Source organism: Lytechinus pictus, chromosome 5, assembly GCF_037042905.1.
Source record: "Lytechinus pictus isolate F3 Inbred chromosome 5, Lp3.0, whole genome shotgun sequence".
In the NCBI taxonomy this organism is placed as follows: Eukaryota; Metazoa; Echinodermata; class Echinoidea; order Temnopleuroida; family Toxopneustidae; genus Lytechinus; species Lytechinus pictus.
Window position 1 is genome coordinate 20964213 of NC_087249.1, and position 25922 is coordinate 20990134.

At 36.0% G+C, this 25922-nt stretch overlaps 1 protein-coding gene and 1 long non-coding RNA gene across 2 annotated transcripts; one reads left to right on the forward strand and one right to left on the reverse strand.

Annotated features, from left to right (window-relative positions):
- Positions 1–207: 207 nt before the first annotated feature.
- Positions 208–9351, forward strand: LOC135154127 (uncharacterized). The gene is made up of 4 exons (XR_010293546.1): positions 208–370; positions 7550–7698; positions 8415–8524; positions 9253–9351. It is a non-coding gene; the product is annotated as an uncharacterized LOC135154127 (long non-coding RNA).
- Positions 9352–11189: 1838 nt separating this feature from the next.
- On the reverse strand, positions 11190–21821 carry LOC129262294 (uncharacterized). Its single transcript, XM_054900389.2, has 2 exons — positions 21451–21821; positions 11190–15450 (listed from the first exon to the last, which is right to left on the reverse strand). The coding sequence occupies exon 2, from the start codon at positions 15438–15440 to the stop codon at positions 13503–13505; it is 1938 nt and encodes a 645-aa protein (XP_054756364.2). The 5' UTR covers positions 15441–15450; positions 21451–21821; the 3' UTR covers positions 11190–13502.
- Positions 21822–25922: the final 4101 nt, after the last annotated feature.

Below are 25922 nucleotides of genomic sequence, written 5' to 3' on the forward strand. Positions count from 1 at the left end.
GTACACACTGATGAGCTATTCTATTACATCGACTATACCAGTTAAAGAAAGGATATTATATAAGATTCTCTGGTTTTACGTATTAATTTCATGATCATGTACTGGTACTATATTAAGGGTGAACTTAACATGCTTAAGGTGAATAACCATGACTCATGACTAAGAGAAAACTTGCCGTTCAAGTAAAGATCTCTTTCGATTAGCCATGTTGGCCCCAATAGGGCATGCAACCATATATAGGAGCTGCATGCAGCAAGAGATTGGAATAAACTCCATTTATTCTCAGTTCTGAAACCTCTTGTGAAAGATGTAAGAAATGGATGAAATCTCACATGTATCCAGCTTAGATGTAGTCTTTCTTAATATGAAGGTATGTTGATTTCCTCAGTACCGTGTAAACCAGGGTCGGTGTACGTCAGGCTGGTTTGATGGGGGGGGGGGGGGGGGGGGCGCTCAAGACGACGATCAAGTCACGTGATATTTTTTACTCGATTGAATTATAGGGTAATGTACATGTAGGGCTGCATATTTTTCTGTCTTCTTCTTTTTTTATTTATTATTATTATTTTTTTACTTTTCTTCAGCTTGTTCTCACTCTTCTCTCTCTTTTCTCCCACTACTTGAAAAATCATCGTGTCGGTGATCACTCCTAGTGATGCTATATTCTATGTATAATACTATAAATAATGATATAATACTTTTGTACGGGGTGAGGTTTCATGTTGAATACACATTTGTGATTCTTTTGATGTTCTTTCGTGTATATTTCTTTTAATTGTACTATGTTGTTTTGTATTCTGATGTTTTGTGATTGCCTACTGTAATGATGTCTTTGATATATTTTATGTAAGAGTGGAAATAAACTTTATGAACTTGAATGCACAGTAATAATTATTGTATATTCCAAGACTTGATGTCTTGTTCATATATCACTCAGCGAATTCTTCCTGTGGCGTATTTGGGCTATCCAAATTCTTCCAGAAATATTTATTCATAAAATAAGTCCTCTTTCACTGTTCACTTCTTCAATATTTCAAAAATATTTCGTAAAATGTGAAGAGTCCCGAGCAAGCTTGCTTTCTGTGATGATACAAAATGAAAAATTATAAGATAGGAACCAAGATACGACAGCGTTTCTAATTCATCCAAGTAGCCCATAGTGTCACTTGTTTACAATGGACACGTACTGTGTCAATTACTTTAATGGGCTATATACAGGGTTGATAGTTTGAGTACAATGGCTTGTAATTTGTCTAATTGACAATATCATTATTTTGAAATGATATTGATGATCACGCTGACCATGGGGTGGGTTTCACGAAGAACTTGTCTGATGTTTCATTCGACAGTAACCATAGGAACTTTGCTTCTCAACCAATCAAAATCAAGGAAAGTTCTCTTATCCGGGTCAACTTGTCGGACAAATAATTATATTTGATGAACGCACTCCCGACTGGTTTTGTATGCGTATGATGAAATGAAAAGGAAATCATTCTGAGATTATGAACTATGATCATGATAGAGGTATAATGGTCAAGTCTGCATAAGATTCCACGGTGAATTTGAATATTAATTGGGGACATTGGGGATATATAGATAGATAGACAGACAGACAGACAGACAGATAGAGATAGATAAAGAGAGAGAGAGGGATAATGAAAGTGATGAAATGAAACGGGGGGAGGGGGTGGTAAAGCCTGTCTTCATGTAATGGAAAGAGAAGATAAGAAGGGCAATGACAAGTTGTTTTGAAAAACTGTTCGGTATAATAACTGATAAGTTTGTAACTTACATTTTATTGATTGTGAAATATTACATATATATTTGTAAATTTAGTGGTGATACTCCAAATGTTGAATTCTTTAAGAATTTCATCAAATCTCAAAGGGAAACTGAATACTATATGGCCAAAAAAAAAAACAAGCTCGCTTTACATTTAAAAAAATGGAGATTTGAGCTTTGAAGAAGTTCACTTGTAAAACACGTTGCATTTTTTTATACCCCGTAAGTACAGGTTTATATTTTGCCACGGCTCATTACCTGATATAATGATTGTACGTATGTGTTCAGACTCTAATTGTTTTAGTTTGTTCTGGATTATGTTACTTGTCACTTTTTTTCTTTTTTCTTTATCAATTTTGTTGTTTTATTTTTGTTTGTTTGTTTACGATCATGTCTAATTATGTAAATATTGTGATTTCCTGTAATTGATTATTTATGAAAACAATAAAAACATAAAAAAAAAAAAAAAAAAAAAAAAAAAGTTGTTTTCATGTGGATCTATGTCAGAATATTATGTGAATGTGAGTGTCTTACATGTACCATTTCCTATGCTGATGGGCGATTGGTGATTGGCGATTGGTGATTGGTGATTTCCACAGATACAGTGAGTAATTTGATGTTACTGTTAACAGCATCTCACATATCCCATCCTCGCAAGCTATGCTTTTCTTGGGGTCCTTCCGATTTTTATTTATGAATTTTGTATGTATTTATTTTGATTGAGTTTTTAATGGAAAATAAATGAATTGAATTGAATTGAACATTAGAATGATTGGAGTGGTTGGTGATGATCATGAAAACATGTCAATGACATTGCCTTGTCATGCTTCAGGGAAATGTTTGCAAGGAGTGTTCAGTGCAAATGACAGGCGGAATGAAACTTTACATGTATGTGGATCGAAGCAAAATAAAATAATATGATGTTTGTTTATTTTTATTCTAAAATCATAAAAAGAAATATAGATATATAGATAGATAGATCGATCGATAGATAGATAGATAGATGGTTAGAGAATTGGTCAGAAAAGCAGCACTGCATGATATTCAAAAATATCTGTATAAATTTTCCAAGGCGTTGAGAACAAAGAGTTATATTTTTAATACATGCAATGTTGTCCAACTGACGCCACGAATTAAAGGGGTACCCCAGATTGAAAAAATATTATTTGAATTACAGATAACGAAAAATCAGACGAATAGAACAATAAACATGTTATCGAAATTGGACAAGGAATAAAAAGTCATGGCATTTTAAATATTTGCGTTATTCCGGTCACTTATAGACATGTCTTCATGAATATTCCATGAGCAAGCTGATGATGTCATATCCCCACTTGTTCTTTTGTATTTTATTATATGAAATTACGTTCACTCACATTTTTTCCTTCAAGAACCCCCCCCCCCAAAAAAAAAGAAATGGAATGACAACTGATTGAGTGCTTTAGATAGTCATTGCTGCAACTTATTTCAGTACAACGGAGACATATTCAAACATGATTTGAAAAATTTATGATTTTTCATGTAATAACATAAGAAAAGGAAAGTGGGGATGTGACATCATCAGCCCACCTACATGACCTAATGAATATTCATGACGACGTGCATAAAACTGTTTACACAATATATTGCTTAACTCTGAAGTTCAATAATTTCGCTATTTTTAATCAGATTTTAATGAAAATTTCAGCTCATTGTTCTGTGAATTTCATTTCATTTATTAAAATATAAATATTTTCAGCCGGAGTACCCCTGGAAAGGTTGATTGTCACTTTCAGTATAATTTTACCTCTTCTCCAGTTTTATCCAAATACAGATATCTTGAATAGTTTTTTTTCTGTGGCTTTATTACGATGATACTATGCTAATAAATGTAAACCGTGCAGTCATGCCGGGTAGAACGTAATTTGGAAAAGGTTTTTAGACAGAAGTAGTAACCATAGCAACACAACGAATTGCAATGAAGTAATAACAACTACACATCTAAGGTTGCCGATCTACGATTAAGCCAGTTCGTAGTTCCTTTCTGCGCATGATCAAAAGATTCTACGCATGATCAGAGGAAGGTCATTTGTACTGAAGTGACATGGTGGTTTAAAATCTAATGAGATAAGCACCAACTTTGATGTCTTGATTATTCATATATTCTTTTGAATTGTGCTTTTCATTTACATCCACAAAAAAACAACAATGCGTCCACGAACGACATGGTATTTCATAGTTTGCCAAGTACATTGTGCAACATGCTATGATATGCATTCAAAGTGGGAATGCAACAAATACCTTCATAAAGTGTTCATTGGTGTGCTATTCTAGTCACCTGGTCTATTCAATTTCTTCATCCTGCTATGTAAGGCAAGCTTAAGTAATATCTTGCTTTGAAATCTGCCTATCATAGTGAAAGAAATGAAAGGTCATTTGACCAAAATTGTCCATGAAGTAACTACGAACTGGTCTGTAATGATATCGGGTAGTTGGTCATGGCTGAGATCTTGCGTGTCGGGGGGATACCGTTTCTTGCAGCCACATTTCATTGAGTTCATTTGATGTATTGGGGGGGGGGTACTCAACCAAAAAAGTGGTAGGCATGTGCCGCGGGCGAGACAAAAATTATATACTGAGTGCCCCCCCCCCCCCGGATGTATTTTTAATTTGCAGTCTAAATTCATTTAATGTTTTGTAAAATCAGCACAATATGAAATTTCTTAATTTTCGTCAGATGTTTTTTGGAAATTTTCAGTGATTTGCTGATTTATAGGCCCTAATCTAAAATATACCTTGTTTGGGTGGAGTTTGCTTTAGATTATTTCGGAAATATCTCTTATCTCATTTCAATGCTGCTATGAGGAATGTCAGAGCGGACTTTCCCTTTGAAATTTATTAAAGCCAATTAGATCTAATTTTGCTTTAGCATGGATGATAGTTGGAGGGGTTGGCAAGGAACAGAAATGGTAGATTGGTAGATGGGAACACAAGAGAAATTGAAAGAATTGAAGTGGACGTCAATGGCGGATCTACGAGGGGGGGGTTAGGGGTTTAAACCCTCCCCTTTGGGATGCAAAATAAAAAAAAGTAATGACCTACATTTTGGATTTTTATGCTTTTAAAAATTTTCGGGGCCAAATTGACCTTCATTTTGTAGTATTTGTAGTGAAACCCTTTTTTGGCCAGTGTAAAAAAGGGGGAAAAAGCTAGATGCGCCCCGAGATCCGCCCCTGGAAGGTGTGACCAGAGAGTCGTAGAACGACATACTTGCCAAATCAATCGATATGAACTAAATGAAATATACTACTTTTAAGTGTTTAATTGGTGTATGAAACCACATCAATTATAGACTCACTGTACCACCAATGTTATACGTAAGTCTTACGTAAGACGAGATCGCGTGTAATTGCTTCGATCTACTCTAGACAAAAGGTATCAATTTGGCCAAGAAACTGCAGTGGTCGATATTGACATCGCCTTTTTCCAGATTGCAAATGTGGAAGAGAAGATTATTATTAGTCATTACTCATCATTGTTTTCGTGTGTGTTGGACGAGCTACTTGCTTAACCTAATGTATATTATAAGAAGCGCAAGTTGTGTTTTTATAGTGCTTGGTAGGGCAATTTGATATATTAATTACTCCCATCGTTTTCCTCTTCGTTTCCTATCTCTGACTTCTTTTCCTCCCATCTTCTTTATTTCTCTTATCATCTTCTCGACTATTGTCTTTTTTATATCTTGTTCAGAAGATGTTTCCTCCATTTTTATCATCATCTTTTTATTAATATTCTATTACTCTACCATATCGTTCCATTTCACCCTTCAGAAGAAGAAAAAAACCTATGTTATAAGCTTATGTTTTCAAACCTTTTACGCACTCATGCCCCCTACAAGTTTGCGCACGGCCTTGCCGTCGTGTTAGTTATCATCATCACGGCCATCACCATATCATCATAATTTCATCGCCACCATTATCGTCATTGAAGATGGAAAATAAAAGCCAGGGTAGAAAGGAAAGAATAGAAGTGGATTTCAATGGCATGTATTATTTACGAAGTACTATAAAATTCGTCTTCGAAGAAAATAACATTTTCTTCTCACCTCGATCTAGAGACCAAGGCCCGTATTCTGAAGTCGGGTTTAATTTAAACTTAGGTTTAAAGTTGTGGTTTAAGTATGGATAGCCAATTGGTACATAAATCACTAACAGTAGAGATATCATATTTCAGCTCATTTGGCTCTCAAATCATTCATAATTATCTAGGAAGTATAAATAGATGATTGTCTTTACCATCGATGAATCAGGAAAGAGCATAGTAAACATAAGAAACATACAACTTAATAAAAATGTTGACACTTTTGGCTTCCCATAATTTTATCACAGAGTTAGACAATGGTCTTAGTTAAACCTGACTTCAGAATACGGGCCCAATAGTATAGAGTAAATTGTATTATATTTTATTCAAATAAAAACCCAGAATGAAATATACATAAATATATTCATACTGTACAGTTGCAGGAGAACATGATTATAAATTTAAACCAAAGTCATTAATTCATATTATCCAGTATTCTACGGTCTTATGGAAATGGGGGAATATACTCAATACTAATAGGGTTATTAGTCCTTTATTATTATCCTTTAGAGTGGAGACTTACATCCATCAAGTACTGACAATGAATATAATTTTTTTAATGTTACTCTGTACCAATATCGATCAAAAGAAATAAAATCGCTCCGCTCATCGCCTTTGGATCTGGCTGGTTACTGAATAGTTTGACGTAGATGGCATAATCACGTTACCAAGTGAGGTCTTATAGAAAAATGGCATAAAAAATAAATGTGAAATTAGAGGGTCAAATGTTTACTACCTTTTGATAGGATATAATATCTGACATTCCATATCTGACCAGAGAAGGGTATCGTAGCCAGCTCATTTTAAAAATAAATCGCCATTTATGAAGATAACTACGATGGGATCAAATTTATCAACTGAAACAGTAAAATAGCCCAAATTCTTCCGCCAGTCAAAAAATAGTTCCAAATCATTGATATATCTTCCCAATTTGGGCAAAGGAAGTTCAGTAGTTACCATTTCTAGAATCAGTGTTAGATTTTGAATCATATTCATACCCTTTTGTCAATCAGCAATATCAAATTAAAAATTCGAATGGGTTGGGTCGAACGAATATATTTAGCCCTCCTGATGTAATTAGGCTCATGGCACCTATATATCACTCTCGAGAAGCCCACGTTTCATTTTTTGTCGGGGTGGGGGCGGGGTAGTCTACAAATGTAGACCCACATCTGCAGTGTGTATACCACATCTAATTCAACGAGTCTGCATAGCAGACTAGGTCTACTTTGGCTGCAGATTGTGGCTTCGCTCGCCCTTTTGTTTGCAGCAGCGCGCTGCGCGCGAGATCCCACCATACGAGCCATTCAGAGTCTGCATAGCAGACTAGGGGAGGGGGGGGGGGCTGGTGAAGAACAAAATTTGACTAAAAGTAGTTTTTCTTGGTATAGTCACGTATCCCGTCACCTGTCATGTATACATATACTTGATTTGAATTTGAGCTTGAAATTAGGGTATTTAGCAGTTACTTACCAAGAAATGCATTTTGATCCTATCTGGTTTACATCTAGACATCGTTATTGGAAATCAAAACGAAACGTAGAGGAATGAAAGTGTGTTTTGGTTGTATTTTCTACGTCAATTTCACCCGAATCTTTTTCATTGTATCCTTTTAAATCAGGAATCACGTTTAGATTTATTTTCCCAGGTCAACAGAATGATGCTCCATGCATCGATCCTCCATCCACTCACCTGAACACTTTCTATTCCATGAACATTGAACACGCTGAAGCACTAGGGTCCTTCAACCTTGAATGAAATTAATGTTGTCGTTGCCATAGTGACGTGATTGATATAGTAAGTAGACAATAATGGCAATGTTACTTAGAATGTCTTTGCTCCCGGATGTGTCATGTAGTACTAGGTATATATTGTTTTAACCGGATTTCAAAACCAATAACACTGTGCACATTGATGTACATTGTATATAATTGTATATAGTTTAATTCATGAGGTCTTGTTATCACTTTTTTATCGTATTCTTATTTTTCTAAGTTTTCTTCTGAAATTTCTTTGTATTACAAAAATATACTCTATTAAAACCAAAGTATAATTAAATTCAAGTAAGATGGTCTTGTTACTATAACGCAAACGGGAATAGCAAATGAATACTCTTTCTTTACATTTGGAAGATAGCGTATTTGCTTGCTGAAAGAGGCATAAAAGACACCCTTTGCTGTCATTATCCAGGGTATAGTGGCATGCAGGAGGTTTTTATAGACGGAAAAGTACCCATGGGTGATTTATTTGTATTATGAATTTAAAAAAAGGGGGGAAAAACTCAAAAGCCAGTCCTCTATTTCCAAGCTATTTATCCCTACAAATTAAAGTATTTGGGTGGCCCCTGCCCCAGTACTTCTAATAATTATGGTCATGAACCTCATGATGTTCTTTTAATCCTTATTTTTCAATTATTTGTTTAGAGTCATTATGACAAACGTATTGTGTCTATGGTCAATCTCATATTACACACTAGGCTCTTTTTTCTCGTACTACCCCCCCCCCCCCCACAGCCCAAGGCTATCACTGCTCCTACACTGATCTGAGACGCCATGATGGCCTATGCACTCTTTCGTGGTTGTACTATTCTAATCATCGGGATTTTGCACTCCAAGATAACGGAGTAAGTCGTAGAATAATCATGTTAATGGATAGGGAGCTGCGGCCTGAAGCCCCTGTTAAAGGTTTTGTTGCAAACAGCAGATTTTGGGTTAAATCAAAGATCGATTTATGCCTAATTTTGGGACTTATGGTTGGTTTGGAATTGAACAACGCCTCATTAGAATGATGAAGATAGACCAGACGCCCAGATCCGTTCTGATATTCAGGTTGTTTCCATTCAATTATCCTTTCATGATCAGAAGTAACCGTTTTATTTTGTAATTAGGACATTAAATGTCCATTCGGCTTTGGGATTCAAACTATGTTTCTTCCAAAGTTCAAACAAACCTTTTTCTTTGAATTTATATAATATTGTCTACCCCCCCCACCCCCACATAATGTTATTCATACTCGAAACTCGTATGTGGGTTTTCTTCTCCAACATGCACCCACCCACAGTTTTCGTCCTTTTATTACGTGAAGAACGTTTTTGGAAAAAAAAGTAATTGGAATGACATTTTTGTAACATGTCACATAATTTGGGAAGAAAAAATGGGCATCCTGCTCTCTTGCACCCGATCCCCCTCCCTTTGGTCAATCCTTGAAACTGCCGCTGAGAAAAAGACGTTACTTAAAACTTCTATAATCTTCAATGCTTTAATTCTAACAATGTATGCAATGCATTTGAAATAGTTTGCCAAGCTGCTGGCATACTAGAGATCTTCCTGTCCGATTTTTTTTTTAAAACAGATCCACCGATTCCACACCTAAAGATTCCGAAGAGAGACTAATCTCGTTACTTTTTGATGAGCTGATTGATGGATACGATTCAAGAGTTCCACCATATGTGAACGGCAAGTTATTAAACAATATAAATGATAGAGATGATGACGATAGTGATATTAGTAATAACATAAATAATAATAATAATCTTCATCATCATTATTTGATATTATGAAATAAAATACCTCAAGAAGAGGAAAAGAAAAAAAAATCATCATCATCATCATAACCGGGCATGGTAGCTCAGTGGTAGAGCGCCCGCCGCATGAACGGGAGGGCGTGGGTTCGATCCTCGGCCGGGTCATACCAAAGACTTTCTTCTGCCTTCTTGCTAGGCGTCCAGCATTTAGTTTGGAGAAGGGTAATAACATGGAGCTTTGGAAGCTCCTTGGTGATAATAACATTATTATGTTATGTAGGGGCCGCTGGTAGAGCAGTTTCCTAACTGAAGTGGCTACACTGGGTAAACAAAATATTATTAATAATTATTATTATCATCATCATCATCATTATCATCATCAATAACATCATTATCATCATCCTTATAATAATAATGATAAAAATTATTATAACAATAACAATAATGATAATAAAAATAAATGTAGATTTCGTGGTAATAATCAGCAGCAGCAGCATAACACCATGAACTAATTATAGTCAAAGTGTTTTACCTATATACAACGCCCACGGTATAGCCACTTGCGCTTTTAGTATCTTTTCTTCAAACGGGCCAACTACAATACCCCCGAATCCTTCTCTCTGTCTCTCGCACTTCCTACCCCCCCCCCTTCTACTTGTCTTCCTTTTTCGGTAAAATATACAATTAAATAATCGTATGTAGAAAAGGCGCTATAGAATATTCATTAACTGTGTTTCAAAAATAGGCCTCGTCCTGTTCTATATGAGCTCAGCAAGTATCAAATGAATACAATCCTCCTTCTCCCGGATCTATGTTCACGTATCATCTTTCAATACTTTAGAAATCAAGGAGTTGTTTAGGCCAAAAATAATATCTTTAGCGCTGAAATTACAAAATAACTCGCCACCTCTCCGAATGCCTTTAATCACGCCAAAAAATAATGAAAATAAGCCCTATTTTTAAAATGAATTCTGTATCAATAGAGATCACCACAATGGAATGGTCCGTGGCAGGGACAGATTGTGGTTTCTTTTTCTTTTTCGTGTATTATTCTCAAATTAACGTTTATTAGGAAAGTACATGAGAAATGAATGACAAGAATATCTTACTGGACGAGTTTGTAATTATCGATCCACATTTACTTCCTTGACGAAATCCATGAATTTATACTGAAATGTGGGCAGAAATGTTACGCTAGTTATTTCATTTCTGATATACATGTATTTTATGATGAAGAAGACGACGATGATGATGCAGATGATGATATGTTGACAGTAGGCAATATTTTGATCTATGATATGTAAAAATGTTACAGAAAGAAATTTCAGATTATTTTGTCTTTATTTTATTAACAAACAAAAAATGAGGGAAATTTTTTTTAAAGACACATTTTCTCTTAAAAAAACACCTGCTATCATTTCTATTCAAATCAATGACGTGTTCAATAGAATTAACTTTTCAGTTCAATTTAAGTTTTTATTTTTTCCTCATCCCCCCCCAAAAAAAAAATATATATATAAAATACATGTGCTTATTATTATTTTTTAATTGTTTCGTAATTACGCTTTGGGGACACAGACATGTGGGAAGATATTTTTTTTCCAATTTGGGTAGTTTTCCATAAAAATTTAGGAGGGTCGGAAATTGTCCGCTGGATCAACAGGTAAGTGTTAGAGATCAAGATTCGTTTTTCTCTTAAAATGAAAAGGCGAATTATAAAAAAAACATATACGGGACAGCGAAAACATACTAAATATCTCACATATTATTCATATTGAAGTAAATTTTATTAAAATCATCATAACTATACATGTACAGCAAACGAAGCTGACGCCTTTTCATTCATTTATGTTCGACGCATTATACCGAAAACTCATCTCTCTGTCAGGGCCTAACACACGTGACATTAGGGAATTTTCGCGCCACAGCATACGGAGGATTCACGAACAGTGAAAATGTATTGGCAAACATCCTTCACGACAAAGAACAACCAAGAGGTCTTTGTCAAACATTGATGAATCAAAACAGCAGTTTTATCTTGGACAAACGACATATCTGCAATTATTCGTCAGCTCCGAAACTTTAGAAGGAAATTGCTGTTCCGGTTTGCCAATTTTCGACAACGAACTCCCAGCTGTTATTTGTCATTTTGACAGGTATTTTCACTACATTTACTGTGTCACTGAACCCGCCGGACGTCGCCGAGCAAAAATTCCCTATTGACAAGTCAATACAATAATAGAGAGAAAGCAAACAGTGTTAAGAAAAGGGTTTGAAGATGTTAAATAGGGAAAATATTAGAGACGTATCCTCAACTCTGCTCGATAAAAAAAATCATTGGACTGATGTGGCAGCACCCATATCTATCATAATCATCATAATCAAATGATGTCCAGACTTACTATTACCAGACTTAGGAAAACCAATTGCACAGTATAGTCAGCATTGGGTTTGCGTTCAGAATGACCAGTCTTGAGACCCAATTTGACTTGATCGGCGGATCAAACTTTTGACCACAATCCAGGTCATTGGAATATAAATGATTCATCACTATCATAACATCTACATACTATTTGTGACATTGTGATCTTAGAAACTCTTCACACCATGATTTGGGCAGTATGGGCACCCAATTGATATGGGTCACATCGCAAAACAGAGTAGCCTATCGTTTCGATGGATAAAAAAATCAAACGCCAATTGAGATCAATATTAATGTACCAGCCCTTTCAAAACATGATTTGAAAATCACCCTTAATTTTTTCGATTTGAGTCAACTGCAAATTCTTTGTGAGACGGGACCCATGCTAAATTTGCGTGACTGTCATCGTCATCTAACTGTTTTCAAATGTATTATCGTTTTTTTTTATCACACACAAATAAAAACAAACAGGTAGATTAAACAGTAAACTTGTTTAACAAATTCAAGCGCAAGAGAAATAACACACTCGGTCATACCTCTTTTATTACGGTACATTATTTTTTCCGGAATATAATTTACTTATGTAAAATATATCTCACGTTTGCAAATACAATGGTGTTTCTGTGGAGTTTTCTCTTAATGAAAATAAAGAAAACAATTCTGAGTACATAAGAGTGTAGTTAAATATCTGGAAAACACAAAGCAGAACAGAAAAACATTTCCTCGATAAACTTCTTAACTGTCTACATTCCTCGTAAACAGACATGTTACAAAGGCAATATGGTCTTCTTTTAAAATTTAGTTACATAATTCAAGAATTCAGATGACCCAGTTGAAGTTGAAGCATAAATCTGTTATATTCCAATTAGGATTTTATTGATGCGTGCGACTTTGACCAATTTTAAATACACCCAGGAAATATGTGAATAACTTATCGAAACAAGTCCATTTCGGGGGTGGGTGACCAGAAAATTGTAAAAGTATTTTCCACAATAAGTAAGACTTAGCGAAAAAAAAAAAGGAAACCACAAAACTACCAGTAACGGAGAAAACATCGCCTACAACATGAAATTTAGCAAGTGTTCGTATGAAACACAAGTCTGTTTGTTCTTAAAAATCGTTTGGCGTATAGTTTAGTTCACACAAATTTCTGACAATGCTGATTTTTTTTTTCTAGTTAATGCTATGGTCACAAATACCTTTACGAACGCCGTACGAACGATTTTTATGTATAGCAATAAATTGTATAAAAACTTTCATACGGGGTTCGTTGACCGTATCAAACGGTTTTGAGTAAGGAGATTATGAACATTCGTTGATTTTCGGACAACATGGGATTTGGGAATTTGTTGCTTGTCTTTTTGGTGTCAGTGGAAATGGTCACAGTGTAATATCACCGATAGCTTATAAGTTCATAATTGACTCTTGAAAGAATAACTACAAAGGTACCAGGAAATTCAATTATCCACAAATCCAATCCTTTGCACAGTTCAAACAAGAAGAAGTGGGCAAATGACATAAAAACCTGCCCCTAACCCTACCTCTATAAAATAACGATAGAGGGGCAAAATATCAAGACGGAAAAACTAACGATGCCATTCAGTATAATAATCGAAAAGGTAACTCGTCTTTGAAGATTTGTAAGATGGTCAAGATCTAATATCCACCTGGTACCATGATCATATCGGGATTATTAGGGGTCGTCATCACTAATTTACTATTGGCGCGAACAAACATGACTTTCTGCGCCTGATCAGATGTTAAGTTCTCCTCGCGGCGATACGAAGATGTCTCCGTAGTCGACGTGGTCACAGCTAGACTGAGAATCCCTGAGGCGATCTGGGAGAGCGGTTGCGTATCGCAGATCCCCTTCCACCATGTCGCCGGGGCCACATGCGAGGAAGCTTCCCAGACGTACTCCTGCGACCAAAGACGTCCTTCCTTTGCACGGAACTCAGCCAGGCTTGCAAGAACGCGACCAGCGTCTTGTCCAAGGTTCTTGGCTAACTCTACAATGTACTGAATGGCATCGTTGGTGGCGGTCTCGGGCAAGCATTTCCCACAGTATCTCGGATCTACAAGGCAGGCGGCATAATGAAGGTGGGTCCAACAGTTCCGTTGAACTTCATATGACTGCTGGAGAATGGGTCCCTTCTCTTTAGCTTCTAAGCATGAGTCCCCAAGAGCCTCTGCCAGCAATTTGTCGGCCCTCATGGTTTCCACGACAACGTCCGACAGCCGCGCTGTTTCTTCTTCCAGTTTGGATATACAGACATGGATAATGTCCCACATCTGAACACTGAGATTTACGATGTCCCAGAAAGACTCATCAAGAAGTATGTCTTTGGTTTCTGAGTCAGTAGACACTGTTTTTGAACGAACGCCTTCTTCCAGTTTATCTCTGCACCCTCTTAACTTTTCTAGAGCACTCATGATCTCTCTGACATCCATGGTTCCGTTTTTGTCCGGAGATGAATAAGGTAACTGAATGCATTTGAGTGCTTCATTGTTCTGCACAAGCCGATTCCAGAGCTCATACAATTTGAAGGACCGCTTTACCATACCACGTATCGTGTCCTGCGCCAATATGGTTTTGGGTATCATTCGAAGTCCTTCAATCGGGCAACCTGCCGTGGTTATTATTGGAAACTGTGATGTAATAATTGGCCAGGCACCGCGGAAGTTTTTGGTTAAGTCTGTGGTGACAAGGAGCACCTGGCCCGGGCCTGTTTTGGCGATGACGCCCGAAATTACTTCGGCAATGACAGAAGAGTTCTGCTGTTGTTCAGCTTCCATGCATCCAACAAACAAAGGCTTTGGTGTGGTTATGTAAAGCCTGCTCTGTCTTTCCGAGTGGTGGTCAACCGTGCTATTAACGTGATTACTTTGCACCAACACAGCAGCGAACCTTGCTTTGCTGATTTCGGTTGATATCCTATCGAATGTCACCATGTATTCATCATCGAGCAGTCTCCCAGTGAGAGCTTCTTTGGACGGTAAGGCATAGGTCGGTTGAAGATGGCGAAACAGCTCTAGCCAATGAACATTCTCTACAATATCTAGCGAAACGTCTGAGGAGAATATCGCTCTTGCAAGAGCCCTGTCTGTCGGCGACACCTGCTCCTGGTCTTCCATCCTATTAGAATCTCCGCTCAGACGGCCAGTCCTAATCTCATGGTGGTCGTTCCGATGTTGCGGATTGGGAACGACTAGGAGTCCCGTGTGCGGCGACAATGCCGACGTCCCTGGCGTTGGACTCTCGTTCTCCACATAGACTGGATGAATCATCTGTCGAACCATAGAGGGAGGTGCCGCATGCAGATCATCGTCATGTGAATTGTTCATGGAGCTGCCGTTGTGATCGATCCGGTATTCACCAAACCCGCTCTGCTCCAACTCACGCTTGGTGGCATCCGGGCAAAGGGAACACTTCAGCAAGTGTCGCATCATCTTGGTGGCATTCGGGAAGGTGTACTTGAGATTGCAGTAGCTGCAGTAGGCAGCAGGACGGCACTTGCCACCGGTTGGTGAGGTTGCTTGTCCCTCTTCATCCTCGCAGTTGAAGTGGTCCCACACCACCGATTTACCACGCATCCTGTTGCTTCTGTATGTATGAAAAGACGTGTATAATAATTGCGTTAATTGGGCACTAAAATTATGTGATTATAATACGACCGTAAAATTACGAACGACGTCCCAAACGATCTGAATTTAAAGTGCCAATGTCTGAGGATAGATTACATAAGCCTGGGCCAAGGCCAAGGGGACTTTCGCAATTAAATTGCACGTTTATAGTAAGAAAAGGTTACAAGGTTTCCTTATTTCAAATGAAACTAAAAATAATGAGAAACCAATTTTGCTTGGGTAGGCCTATGGTCATGAAGCAGAAGGCCTACGATATTAAAGTTATACGCATGACTACGACCGCGACCCTAATATCACACCACTTCGGGTTGACACTTGCTTAGTTATAATTGATTAATAAAAACACTTTGTAAATGCGCAGTACAATGTTTTCCACAATCTTGTAGAGATTATTATTAGCAGGAAGTTCATCGTTTCTTAAACAGTAAATTCGTTCCTCTCACAGGCAATACATCGTCAAGTCGCTCATAAACTCGTTCGTGACTTTCGGCCAGCTTTGATATGAAACACTCACTGACTTTCTGTATTCCCGCCGTTCGTAACGTCGACGTAATACATCGTGTGCCGTTCGTAACTCTACGAATGGCCTCATTGCAGGGGTAAGTGCATGATTTTTAAAGAGGAAGTGTTGGTTTCGCAGAAGAGGTTTACGGGGAATGAAGATGGACAGTCAATCTGCCCGAAACGTCGAGTCTACTCTCCTGCATGCTAAGCCTGCCTACTTCTCAGCTTTCCACTCCTTCTGGTTTACAGTCCTTTTAAGGAGTAATCTCATTTTAAAAAGAATACTCTTCTTTCAAATCTCCACTTTTTCGCCTTTCCATTTCATCTTCATTTCTATCCACTTTTCTTATCTTAGTGCCTCCAGGACTGGGTGTACCGTAAAACTCTTCCGCGATTGCTTATACCACCATTATGTAAACCTTCAAATATCATCTGAGTGTTGATTTGTTAAAAAGTAAACGAAAAAAGGGGGTTCACTCCAAAATGAAGGTGATTTTTGAACGAAAAAAATACAAGAATTAAAAACATTCACTTCAAATGAAGATTTTGTTCAAAAAAAATATTTGACAAGCAAAAAAAAATGAAAAGGGTTTTCGTTCCCAAAATGAAGGAGATTTGGGTCAAATTTTTACATTTCAGCATACCAACCTGATTTCAAGGGGTTGCTTCAGCACCCCTAGCACCCCGCTTCCCATTCCGCTTCCTCGCGTCTAAAATCTAACCACTTTCTTGTAAAAATAAAATATTCTTAATGAGTCATACTCATTAAGAATATTTTATTTTTACAAGAAAGAAGAAAGTGGTTAGATTTTAGACGCGAGGACTTTCAAAATAAAGAACCGAAGAATAACAAAGTACAGAGATCCTAACAACCATTTCAAATTTCCAATAGTCAATAGACACAATAAAGGGAGCAAATAATCACCTACGTATCTTTATTACAGATGGTATGTGGCATAAGCAGTTATACATTTTAGGCGAGGTTTACAAAACGTGCATTATTTTGGGAAATTAACGAACGAGGAAATAATAAGACATAACATTCATTGAAATTTTTACGAGTAAAAAGTTCAATCTGAACAGTCGGAATCAAATGAAAAATAATGTTTAAATGCACCGTGATCTTGATGAAAATACCACTACGAGTGTTTTAATGTGGGCAGTAGCCCCCCCCCCTTCAATTCTCCACACCAGTATATGATATACGAAAAGTAAGGGTGATTGGGTCAAACCAAACTCAGGATTTCCTCTGGTATAATCGAAAAATAGCAGTCTATACTTCAGAAACACGACTTCTTGATTGTATCAGCAAGATTCGTTGTGGCGTAGGCTGTGATTCTCAAGCCTGGGTACTCTAATATCATGAGCTCCACGAGCTTCTATGCTGTATCGTTTGTCTTGGTATATACCTATACTAAGGAGGGGCAGCCCCTTGGTATTATAATGGAGGGGGAGGAGGCTAGTTGGCCTTCTTGTATCTTCTTCTTCTTCTCTCCCTTCATCTTTTACTACTACTACAGTAATTGATAAAAGACAGAGCAAATTTTTGTATATTTAAGATTGACACTCAATCTTTAGGAAACAAGAATGTTCAGAAGGGTTCAAAGTATTTTTGTTTGTATTCTTTGAAAATTAATCTTTGTCGAATGTTGTAAAGAGCAGTGGCATACTGGGGGTGGGTGGGGCCTTGGGGTGCTTGCCATCCCCCTACAATTTTCACGACCAAGGGGGGGGGGAGGAAAGTAAAGAGAGAAGGTGAAATAATATAATATTTTCTGAATATCATGTTAAAATCTATCCCAAAGTTGGAGTTTTGTAATAAAGATGTCAATTTTTTTGCTCGCTTGCTCGCAACTCTTTTTAATATAAATTTTGTATAATATACTATAATATATATATATATATATTAACATTTTTGCCCATTACGCCACTGGTACAGAGCATCAGATGACTTTTTATAGTGGGCATCTAGATAAACTCTGCAGCCTTGATCAAACCTATAGCATGGTGGGTAAATAATATGGGACATCTTGATCAATTTAGGACTGGAGGTATTGCTATCAAAAGTGAATGTATCACATTCATTTTTTTTTTCATTAGCGCGGACGTGTCAGGCTCGCAAAAAAGCAATAACAAAATATAAATAAACAGTAATAAGAATTCGGATAGAGCCCTTTTGTAGCAAAATATGAAAATAATATCATGCTTATATACTGGCCACATTATCGGAATAAAAACTTGAAAAATTATTGAACAAACTTGAAGAAAACTGCGAAAATTATGGAATAAACTATCATCAATGACGCTACCTGGAGTAACAAGAAGCATCGTCACAAAATCAAGCTGAAACAAACATCACGCTTTATTCACCACGTTGCCAAATCCAATTTCTTTGATAGCAAAGGGTAAAGTTTTTTTTTTAATTAAACGGATAGTTACGATTATGTCATGGTTATCTTACATAGGCAGCAAAGGAAACCACGTTCAACATTCAGTTTGCAAAAATTGAACGGGACAGATTATTGTATTTTTTCAGGTATGAATTGACTTAATTATTAATCCCACTTAATATGATTTTGAATTTCATATTATGGTTATGGCATCGACATGCCTGCATGGTGAAGGCGTTTATGAAAGAAAACGCAATGATATCAACTTGCTATTTTATTTTACCCTCCACTGATTTTTATTTCAATTTTGTACATAATTGAAATGTATTATTCCTAATGACGGGAACCTCTAAAAGCTGTAGGATTTTTTTTAAATAATGGTTATCGGTATTAGCATGGAATCAGGGGGGGGGGTAGGGGGATGATCGCCCCAATGAAGATATTAGGGGAAGGCAAACACATCGGTTAGCCCCCACATAATTTTGTTACTACTTTAATCATTTATAATAATAGAATGCAAATATAATGTTTTAAAAAGCATTGCAAAACCCTATAAATCATTAAACTTGGCATCAAAATACGAACGAAATTGTCAATTTTTCGGAGCTCAAAATTATGTATTATAATTTGGTGCCGAAAATTTTTGATATTTTTTTCACTTTGCCACATCCCCGATCAATCCAAAACATTGATATATGTCATGTTGTATTAAGCTTTAATAAAAATTTGAAATCGAACAAGAGATTTCTGAAAATTTGAAATATTCTTTGATTGCCTCTTTCACATGCATAATGAAAAAAAATATGATGTTGGCATAAAACACCCGTGTTTTCTTTACTTTTCGTTAACAACCTAGTAAACATCTTGTCAACTTGCAAGTAACCATGCTAAATCTACCTAAATTGGACATTTAATACTTCTTTTAAATGGGGTATCTATTCATCTTCAATATACATTCCGATGGCCGAGGGTTGATAACTCTCGTGTTTGACAAATATCAAAACAAATATTTATAAGTGTTAAAAATAGTAATGTAATGAATTTAAGAAATTGCATATCATATTGAACACATCCAGTACATTACATGGAGTGCCCTCTGATAATAATAACTTTGAAATATAATGAAATAATGATTAAAACCACAACCAGAAAGAGAAACATATTATTTGCCCACGCATGTTACGTCATTCAACTTTGAATTATCCACACGTCAAAACTAGTGCTTCATTACTTTTATTCGTTGAATGCCCCCGAATAAATAAAGAGAAAACATATTTTGTCTGAACGCCCAATGAATTCATTCATTGAATTTTATTGCTCCGATTTACCAAAGTTTTTAACAAATATAAATACACGAGGAGCCCCATCGCTAAACTGAATCAATAAATTTGAACAGAAGTGCACCAAAAAGACAACTTCTGATATAATGGAGGACAATAAAGTAAAATATTGTGGATATTCTAATGTTAAATGGGCGAAATTTCAAAACTACAAAACGTCACTTTGTTACCTGTTCATTTTGAAATTCCAGGAGCTTTTTGGTAAACATGGGCATTATGCTGTTTTCAAATATTAAAGTGATATTATACAAAGAGACCAGATTATTTTTAACATTTTTTTTCATTTTTTTTTTCAAATCAAAGTAACAGTCAATATGAAATCTGATATATCATAGTTCTTTATAAAACCCCTTCAGTAGTGTTCGATACTGCATATATCCACGCAAATACAACATATTCATATTATATTCAGACTGATATCATCAATAAAATAAAACTGCATGCTGTTTTGTCTTTTCAAGAATGATATCAAACGAAGCATGGTAAGAAGTATTATCCGATTCCAGATTTTGCAATTTTATTTATTTAGGCCTATATAAACATTCATTGGAAATATACTTAATTGGATTTTGAGGTCTGCTCAATTAGAAGAAAAAGGTTATACGCTTTCAAAAAGTTATGTCAAACCAAATAATGGTGTTGAAAAATTCAAGCGTTTGATTGGATTTCCTACTATCCTCTTATACCACAGCCTTGTATGCTAATGTTAACAAGTATATCTCAGAGAACAAAAAAAAAAGATAAAATGCAACTATTTTAAAATATTTTCAAAGTTTGAAAGCAAGCACCATTTACAATAAGATTGTGGTTGACTTTGTATATAGAAAATGTATTTCAGCAGAAATAACCGCCTCATTAAAAAAAACCCAGGAAGATTGAAAAAAAAACTATTGTTTGAAATCATATCAATTTATTTTCCTTTAACTTCCCGACCCGAACCCCCATGGACAGTATAAGGGATTCACTAGTTACAAGGAGTAAACAAATATTTTGTACTTTTTTTATTTCAAAATCAAACAAGACTTTATAGTCTTTGTTGCATGTACATTCAAGTGATTAAATTCGAAAGTGTCAGATATTCACAAAAAATGAATAATGATTACAAAAATCAGTTAAAATTCAAGTTTCAAAGGGTAATAGAATAATTAATAAGTGGCGACAGGCATTGTTTTGGGGTTAATAATGCCGATGTAAGAAAGCTTCAACATTCTTTGGGCTTTCTCCTCATAATCATACCAAGATGTGATTGGAGATATAGAATAATAAATGAATTCAGAAGAAAAAAAAATAAAGTAAATAGATGGGGGAAGGTATTCTTTTCTTTTCGATAATAGATTAAACTAAACATTTTTCTATTTTTCATTTAATTCCTTTCAAGATGATTCCTGAAATATGTACCCCCTCTTCTCACGAATAAGACTCGAGATATAATCCGATTAATAATACGAATGGAGCGAATGAATAAAATTTTCGTTACAAAATTAAGGTGATTTGCGTCGAATATCTATACATGTTAGCATACCAATCTGATTTCATGCAGGGGGTGCTGCATGCAATGTTTAACATACGCAGCAGTCTCAGAAAAAAAAATTGGGGTCTGCTTCAGCACCCCCAACACCCTCTCTTCCCAGGGCCATGATTGTGATAAGACAAAATAAATTAATGATTGAATAAAAAGGAATTTCATTCAACATTTACTGTTTTTCGGAAAGAAATACACCCTACCTTCAGTCGATCTTACAAGATGCATGCATCATGAAAATCCATCTGTTTCTTAATAATTCCAAGAGTAAAAATCAAATGATGAATCTCAGGATTCCAGTGATTGGAGCTCACAATGTTCACAATATTCTATTCACTCTCCAGTTTCAAACGCGAATCCGGGTTATACTTGACCACTTATTGATTAGATTATAGACACAACGATGCTAAGCCGAACATTCTTAATCACTATCTTACATCTTATTTACTATCTTTGTGCGGAGCGTTTCATCACTCCCATCCAACACCAAAAAAGGAAAATAATTTGAGATACACTCAGTCGTCTGAAGAGAAAGGAAAGATACTCCGCTCGGGGGTCAAAGTTTCCCAATGCAGTGGAGTTGGGAAAACCCAAGCCCTGGGCCAGTGCCAAGTCCCTCTTCACATTCGAAATGAAAGTCACATCGATTATAGAGAGATGTCGGTTTTGATGACGTGTCAACCTTTTTTTAAAGTCATCAACAAGAATAATGACAGAGAGTAACGTATAAAATTATATTCACATGCACCTTCACCAATTGCGCGCGCCTCCTCTCTCGTTGGAATAATTGCTCTTCGCGGTTATTTTATACAAGGAATCTTGGCTAAATAACATATAAAAACAATTAATGCCTTTTATTATGAAAAAAGAAGAAGATTTGATTACATAGTTCATATCGTTTCGAGAAAAGGGTGGTATGTGATGTTTTCAGTAAGCCTTTGCTACCGTTTTCTTGTTATATATCACTTTATTTGCAAATCTGCACATTAAAGGAATACAATATAGGCCCAGGACACTTCCCTTTAATGAGAAAATGCAGGGCAATATAACTCACTATAAAGAAGAAAAAAGGCCACATCTTAGAATATAATACAATAATCAGCATATAACATAGATCTAGAAACACCAGTAGGTGTCTCTGAGGGACCGCAACAGGACGATAAGAACGATTCGCTTATAAGATCGTAACACACGACGGTATATAGCGGAAGTTACCCCTTTGGAGCATGTTCCCCTGTCACATATTGCCCCCAATCCCAACCTCCCTCTGATTTCAAATTAGACGGGTTCGTTTGCGCCTGCATGCACAATCTCACTATAACCCATCAGTTTTACATGGATGGAATCTGTTTCAATTTGTCGATGTGAAATGCTGAAAGCTGGCGGCAAAATTTCCCGTGCACTGGAAATCCCAGCCTTCCAGGAATGAATAGATATATGAGCATGTATGGTGCATTATTATGATGCATAGTCTTTGTAGAAAGCTATGGACAGTAACTGCGAGTATGATTTATGATCGGGAATAATTTGTGTTATACATTTTTCAAATCATTCAGATATTATAGGTATCCGATATCTACAAGGGGAATGAAACCTTTGGAACAAGTTGGTTTTAGTGGAAACAGACAAATCAAAGAATAAGATCAAAGCAAGTTTGAGGAAAATCGGACAAATAATGATAAAGTTATGAGCATTTGAATATTGCGATCACTAACGCTACGGTGATCCTCCCAATGCGACAAATATTTGTGATGTCACATGTGAACAACTTTCCCATTGATGGACTATTAAATACCCCGAAAATGTCTATTTCTGCTCTTTCTTAAGGTAATACAAATACTTTATCCATAATGTATTTTTTTGAAATCTCCATTACATGCCCTCCTATATAAAGAATACATGATCTACTGATAGATTTGATAAAAAGAGGCAGTTTAAATGAAATATATGTAAGGGGAAAATTGGTCACATGTGACATCACACATCTTTGTCGCATTGCCAATGGGAGGATCTACATTACAATAATAATCTATACTTCAAATTCTCATAACTTTCTTATTATTTATTCAATTTTTCACAAACTTTCGTTTATCTGTTTCGTTGATTTTTCTGTTGTTGCTCAAGCTATCTTGCTTCAAGGGTTTCATTTTCTTTTAAGGTAGATTATGTAAAAGAAAGATCGATGAGTCAATAATAGCAAACGAGTAGACGCGATCCCGTGGGGGTGGGACCCATCGAAATAAAATTTCGTACAGCAGCCTATGTGAGAGGGACGTCCCCCCCCCCCCCTTCCTCCCTATGGACCGCAGCAGCAGTACGTTACATCATAATGTAGAAAGAAACATGTAGTTTGAGAATATTTTTCATCAAATGTATTTCCCTGGTTATTATCAAGGGCCTAACTAGTCAATGACAAAATGATGTATTTACTGTATTTATCATAATGGGATATATATAAAAATACATATGATATATGATATATATATATATATATATATTCATAATATTTATACAAATACATAAATGATATTAATATTAAAACAAATGATAATCTATATCTGGAAGCACTAGGAATATAGATGATGTTATTTGCTGCAAAAATATCAATTTAACGTTCAATTCAGCACCGTGAGTTGCTATCAATTTGTGTTTACTTGATAATTTGAAATCCATGAATCGGACATAAACAAAATCGTAATAGAGAATACTAGTATACAACTGAAGTACACACGCTCATAATTATTCCCCACATTTTCAGTGATACGTCGAATATGCATAGGCCCTATGTGGGATTGCAACCTCCTTTCCGAGAGGGAGAGAGGGGGGAGGAGATGTTTGATTTAAACGGCGGTGAGATATTATAGGGATGAAAAAATGAAATGAAAATATATAACCGTAAAATTATATCACACATTGAAATATTCTTTTTATTACATTAAAAGTGAGGCACTTTGATTTGATAATTGCTCTTGTCTTCTATTTTTTCTATCTTCCTTTACATTTTCTCTATATTTTAGCTTTAGAGAGGCAATAATTTTCATTAATCTTTGTGAACTTTGATGTCATCATTCAATGTCCCTCGGTATCACATCGAAATGGAGTGGCACACATATAAGAACATTGAAAGGACAGGGGCACCAATAATAGCCATGGGGACGACAAGTATTTACTAAAACTCAACCTTTGATTTTCTTTGCAACAAATAAAAACAAATATGAACTTGAAATAGGAAATTCCGAGCCTTATTGAAGACTATCAACATCCAGGGTACGCATTTTGATTTTCACAATAAATCTTCCGCTATGTTCGACTTTGAAAAAGCCAGCGGACTGGGAAAAGAAAAGGGATTTCCCCTAACCAAATCCCAAACACGATATTGTCAACATGATGTCATGCAAATACGACAAAGAGGGCTCCAGGGGGTAACGCCCCTCCCCATGAGCAAACATTTCAATAAACGCAGTTAATGCGTTATGGCAGCAATGGTATCATTATTATTGCAGTATGAACATATTAACAGTTGAAAGAATGGTGTTCGTATAACAAGAACAACAATGACATAGGTCCGTAAATGTAAAGTTTACGATATAATGAAAATTTGATTTTTTTGTATAGGCTATGGTCTGCCCATCATTATTTGTTTTATTTTATTTTTAAAGAACTCATTACTCCACTGGGTATTGACCTGTCTTTTGAACAAAATGCAAATGCAACTATGATCTTGAATTGACCAAGGGAATTCCCAGATTGGTAATTGTCAGTTTGCGATTACCCGCGACGGCAACAATATGACCAACAAAATTTCTGATCATCCATAACAGTCGGACATCTAAAATAAAAAAGAAATGTGTGTATAGTATTATTTCTTCGATTAATCATCCAAAAGATGTGGTCCAGGGCTCGAATACAGATCATTGACTGAATCTATAGGCGACGATTTCGTGACTTTTTGGTCCATTTTTTTTTTTGGGGGGGGGCGAGACGACCTGCTAAATGAGTTCACAGCTCCCACTGTCTCACTATGATAGTGAAACTTGTAGGGAAAAAGACAATATACAGCACCAGAGAACACACCAAAAGGGTGAATTGGTGTATTTCTTCATTGCAATAGGAATTTTTAATCAGTAATTTTTTTTCTTGGAACCTATATTTACAAGCAATGCATTTTAATAGGTTTCTCATATTTCACGTAATTCTGAATTACTAAAAAAAAGGTGAATGTATTATTTTCTCATTTGCTATTTGCTAACGATGTATTTTCGTGGAATATGAAACAATAAATCAAGTACAATCAAATTGGCGTAATCAATAATTAATACTATTTCTTCTCTAATACCCAATAAGAATATTTCGCAACTTCTACACCCTCTAGAATGTCCATACTGCAGCTATATTTAGATAGCATATTTTCATTGTGTGTTAAACAATCGTGTCAATACTGATATGTAATGATATCTGGCCTACTCTGGAATCACATTTTGATGCTAGTATTTACATCATGTTTTTGTGGGATCCATATTTAAAAAATAGGAAACATTGACATTGACAAGAGAAACACAGTGGACCCAGGTTGGAGAAACTAGATGTGAGGGCAAGATATTCTAGGGATGTTCATGTTAGAAGTCGGTGTCTATACGTAATGGTAAAAACAGACCAATTTGATATAAACACGACC